Genomic DNA, 5253 nt, shown 5'->3' on the forward strand with positions numbered 1-5253 from the left:
AAACCATCGAGCATACACACATCTCAATGAGTCATTCTACCATTTTACCCTACACCAACACCAACACCAACAAGACATTTCAACATTCCCATGGCCAACACCTGAAGAGTTTGCAACACATGTCTCATGGCCTGGAGACACCCCCTCCATTCCCAAATCAGCCAAACCAATGTGAAGTGTCTCCTACACATGAACAAGGGCAACCAGGAGCTGATAAAGGGGTCATACAAGAGCCTCAAGAGGAAGAACAAGGTGAAGAGGTAGAGGGTCATCAAAAGCAGCATAACATGGAGCAAGGAGATCAAATGCATGATGATGTTATTGTTGAAAAATAATTAAGCCTTTTGTTTTCTATTTTCCTTGTTTCATTAGGAATATTTAACTTGATGTTTAATTTTAGTTTCTTTCCCAATGTTTTTTGTTTCAAGGCATGTAATGTGAACAACTTGATGTTAGAAATTTCTATTTATAATATAAAGATATCATTGTCTCTTAAATTTGATTACATTTGATTACATTAGAATAACTTATGTTATGGAGCTGATGACTACTTCCTGATATGCATTGTTATCTAATTTTTGCATTTGCTTAAGCATTCCAAATATAAAAATATGATTACATCTGCTGTTGTTATGTTCTGATGCGTTTTTTTTTTCAGTTTCTGGAATATTTGCTTAAGCTATTACACCTTTGCTTAAGCTATTATAATTTCGCTTAAGCTATTTTGTAATAGCTTAAGCTATTCTAATCACGCCTAAGCAAATATCAACTCTGAAAACTGGTGCTCTCTATCCATTTTTCGCTTAAGCTACTATGAATCGCTTAAGCTATTATTAATTCGCTTAAGCTAATTTTGGTGGCTTAAGCTATTTTGAACTCTGAAAACTGGTGCTCTTTGTCCATTTTTCGCTTAAGCTGTTTATTTTTGTTTAAGCTAACATTCGCTTAAACCCTTTTTTTTAGTTTAAGCTAATAGAAAATATCAAAATTCGCCCAAGCCATTTTTTGACATAATTAAGCGAAAATCAGCTATTTTACCTTAAGCGAATAGGATTCGTTGAAGCGAAAAAATGACTGGACGTCTAGTTCTCGCGTGAACTGGAGAGAATCTGGATCCGTTGAAAATCCTACACTGATTTATGTTATGATGCAGTGAAAATCCAAAAAGAGGTTGTAGCTGAGGTTGTAGCTGAGCTTGTTCTTGCAGCGAAAGTAGCCTCATGAAATGCTATGCTTCTGAAGGAGATTCTGTTCTAATCAGCAGAAGGATAGAATTGCCTATTATCATCAATTTATTATCTATAATAATATCCTAATCAGTTTTGTTGGCAGTTTGAACCTCAAATCCCCTTCGAGAATTGTTAGCTTTTTGAGTCAATTAAAAGGGCCCAGGGCCCACAATGTAGAGAGAATATTCTGAAAAGAGTTTGTAAAATAAGGTGGCAGGTGAGTACCATGAGAGGGTATTTTAGAAGGTTAGCATGAGTGAGGTTAGTGGGTGATGAATATAGTTTATTAGGCATATTTACTGGTTAGAGAATATTTTGTGAGGAGTTTAGGCTCTGATTCCCCTTTCTCTTTCAATTTAATAGCTACAGCAAGACTACTTTGTTGTTATCGTCAATTATGGCATATCTTACCAATTAAACCTCCAATTATTAAGAAGTTTTTAAGTAATTTATTACATTCAGGCTATTGGCTTATATTCTCCAACAGCAAATGCATTAATATATTACATTAACACCACCATATAATCCTAATGTTTAAGCAGGGGAATCTGTTTATTTGTTAATAATGATATTAATATCTTTGCCAGCTCTTTGTATATCTATGGTATGATGTTGAGAGTTCAGATTTCGGTAGCCAACAAAACAAAGCTAGTTGGGTTAGTAAGAAATAGAATAATCCAGCCAAGCATCAATATAAACAGACAAGTCCATAAATTTCCTTATTAACACCCTAAATAATTAAGTGGCTTTCTTCATATCTTCTTAAGTGTTTTAGTTATGGACTTGTACCATTACATTTGAAAGCACTAATCCTAGTTCAAGTTTTACAGTAACGAGTAACCCATTTGTACCTAAAAAATAGGGACGGATCATTATCCTATGATGACCAAAATGTGATCCAAAGTTGAGGACTTGACATAAACATGCTGCAGTCTTCAAGCAAGCTGGCAATTTGCATAAACTGCCGTACTAACTGGACTCCTCTGGTTCAACAATTAGCAGTAAGTTGATTCACGAGGAGAGAAACTAGCCTCAACTGAGCTACGTGCTTTCTTAAAACATATTTAAATGTCTTACATTAGAATTTTTAGTGTGAATGATACTCCCACTGACTAATGAATAAAGATCATTTCACACTTTCTTTCTTTTTTTCACTTCATTTCCCACTTAAAACACAATCATTTACCCTTTACTCTTCGTTATTTCTAAGATAAAAATCTTTTCATCTGCAACTGAAAATGTAGGTGTAAAAAAGAAGTGTAAAGAAAAAAGTGCCAAAAAATCTTGCATGATAAACTTTAAAAAGAATCAAATTTTGTACATCCCTTTTAGCTTTACAACAGAAAACATTTAAAAAACATACAATCTGAATGTACAAACAAATCAAGCCTACAACGGCTGGTAGAAAACAATCCAACTTTCTCAGTTTCAATCTGTGGTCACAGTCGCCGAACTTCCTTCTTCTTCCTTTGAATCAGAAGGGCGGCGATTTTGTAATGTATATGCTTGATAACCGGTTGGACTGCAGAGCTGACCTGAGTTACTAAGGGCAGATTTCTCAATATCAATCCTCCCGGCAATAAAAGGAATTGGCCTTTCCACTATTGAGGGTACTGATTCATCATCTGTCTCCAGCATTTTAACGACCTGATCCATCGTTGGCCTAGCATATAACTGCGGATGAGAACATAGTACTGCAACCAACACATACTTCTCCAGAACTTGTGGTGGACCAGGTTCTGGCATGCCATCTTCAATCACATCCAAAGCTCTACTATTTCTAACTAATGACCAAGCCATGTCCGTGAGTGCGGAGGGTTGGCCATCATCGTCTGTTTGAAGAGCCTTTTTCCCACTCAAAAGCTCAAGAAGCACAACACCAAAGCTGAACACATCACTTCTCTCAGTCAACTGTCCATACAAGGCATACTCGGGAGCAACATACCCCATAGTTCCAGCTACTCTTGTGCTCATATGCGTCATTCCCTCAGGATTAAACTTTGCCAACCCAAAATCCGCTACCTTGGCCTCAAACTTCTCGTCAAGAAGTATGTTACTAGCTTTAATATCCCTATGAATGATAGAAGGTTGAGCCCCATAATGCAAATAAGCCAAGCCCCTAGCAGTGCCTAGAGCAACCTTTTGACGTATGGGCCAACTTAGTTTCTTCTTGGCAGAACCAAACAAATGATCATAAAGACTCCCGTTTTCCATCAAATCAGTGACAATAATCCTCTGATGACCCTCTAAATTAGTAGTAGCAGTACAATAACCTCTCAAGGCAACAAGGTTCACATGCCTAACACTCGCAATAACCTCAACCTCATGAGCAAAACTAGTATCCCCACCAATCGAACAATTCTTAAACCTTTTCAACGCAACCTGAGTCCCATCCGACAGCAACCCTTTATAAACATTCCCGTAACCCCCACTCCCAATAATGTTATCCCTTGAGAAATTCCTAGTAGCCTTCTTAATGTCATCAAAAGTAAACCTAATCAAAGTAGTACTCTGGTTCATCGAATCCAACCCAGAAGCCAAACTCATCTCAGTTCCACCAACACCCTTCTCTCTCCCACCCTTCTTCCCCCTCTTCAATCTCAAGTAAACCCAAAACCCACCTGACAGAAGCAAACCCAACACACACAAAACCACAACAACCACAATAACAATGGTTCGATGCTTACCAGAAGAACCGGAAGAGGAAAAATCAAGGCCAAACAAGCATTTAGCAGTTCCAGGGTTGGTGGGTCCATACTGAACGGAAAGAGAAGCAGCATAAATAGCAGTATAAGCCCTACAATCGGAAACGTTGCCAACCATTGTTCCGTTGAAGTAGGACAACAAACTGGACAATTTAGTAGTGCAGAGGGCACATGGAGCGTTATTCTCAAGTGATAGGTTACAGTTTCCTTGAACGGCTTGGAGTGTGGAGTTAGGAACGGGGGCTTCGAACTGTTGTTTGGTGGTGATGTTCATGCATCCCTGGGAGATCCAAGATGTTTGAAGACCACAAGAGGAGCGAACATCGAAGGTGGAGTCATATTGGTTGATGAAGGATTGGAACATGTTCCAGCACAATTCGGAGGAGTTCAGTGGCGGCACGAAGAGGCCGGTGCGGCGGAGTAAATCCGCTTGGAGGAGGTGGAGAGCTTGGAGAATGTAAGGGCACTGTGTTCTGGCGTCGAAGGAGGGTCTGGCACCGCCGCCAACGACGCTGAGGACGGTGATGTTGAGGGGACATGGAACGGTGTCGTTTGCGGCCAGAGAAGGGGTTTGAGAGAAAGTGAAGAGAAAGAGAAAGAGATAGAAGAGAAGGGACATTGGGGATTGTGAATTGTGATTTTGTTTGAGTTTAGTGTAATGAATTTGTGGTATGTGAGTGGAGGGGTTGGTGAGGGTTATGTTTGAGACAGTGCGAGGGTTTGCAATTTGACTATGATACCAATATACAATGGTGAGTTTGTTAACGCTGTCTGTCTGCTGAGATTGTTCAACCTTGAAATTTCACCACCTAACTAGCCAACTATACTAACGTTTTCCATTAATTTATAATTTCAAGAGCTAAACTCATTCTTCACTCATACTGGTTTCCAGGAACTACAACTAACTCATTTTAGTAAAAAAATTTAAATCAAGAATCTGCTTCTGACCACGCTCCCCTCTTCAAATCTATCTTGTTCTGTTCTTCTCCTACACACTATTTTATGATCGAGAAAAACAATAGGTTTAACAACCCTTTCATAATATATTTATTAAATAAATGGATTGTTGCTATATTATTATGTTACTAATTGTAATAATTGGATTTTTTTAATTGTTTTGATATAAATTGTGGTGATCATTTTATTGTATTGTTATAGTAACTTTAATTGGGCATTAAACTTGCATGAGGATTGAATCGGACAAAAAGGAAAAACGAATTATTAGGAAGGATTCTTTTCCTACCATAAAAGGAAAAATCGTTTACTCCATTTGTTTGAATAGCTTTCATTGGGTCTTTGCAATCTACTTCTCTCTCTCT

The 5253-nt window shown here is 38.2% G+C and overlaps 1 protein-coding gene across 1 annotated transcript; it reads right to left on the reverse strand.

Moving 5' to 3' along the window:
* Positions 1 to 2499: 2499 nt before the first annotated feature.
* Positions 2500 to 4902, reverse strand: LOC113862840 (probable LRR receptor-like serine/threonine-protein kinase RKF3). The gene has a single exon (XM_027496085.1). It carries the CDS (start codon positions 4551 to 4553, stop codon positions 2658 to 2660), a length of 1896 nt encoding a protein of 631 aa, XP_027351886.1. The 5' UTR covers positions 4554 to 4902; the 3' UTR covers positions 2500 to 2657.
* Positions 4903 to 5253: the final 351 nt, after the last annotated feature.

This window comes from Abrus precatorius, unplaced genomic scaffold (genome assembly GCF_003935025.1).
Source record: "Abrus precatorius isolate BTA unplaced genomic scaffold, Abrus_2018 Scaffold3, whole genome shotgun sequence".
Taxonomy (NCBI): Eukaryota; Viridiplantae; Streptophyta; class Magnoliopsida; order Fabales; family Fabaceae; genus Abrus; species Abrus precatorius.

Excerpts from the sequence above, each read along its gene's own strand:
- LOC113862840 (XM_027496085.1), bottom strand. The coding sequence starts at position 4,553 with ATGTCCCTTCTCTTCTATCTCTTTCTCTTTCTCTTCACTTTCTCTCAA.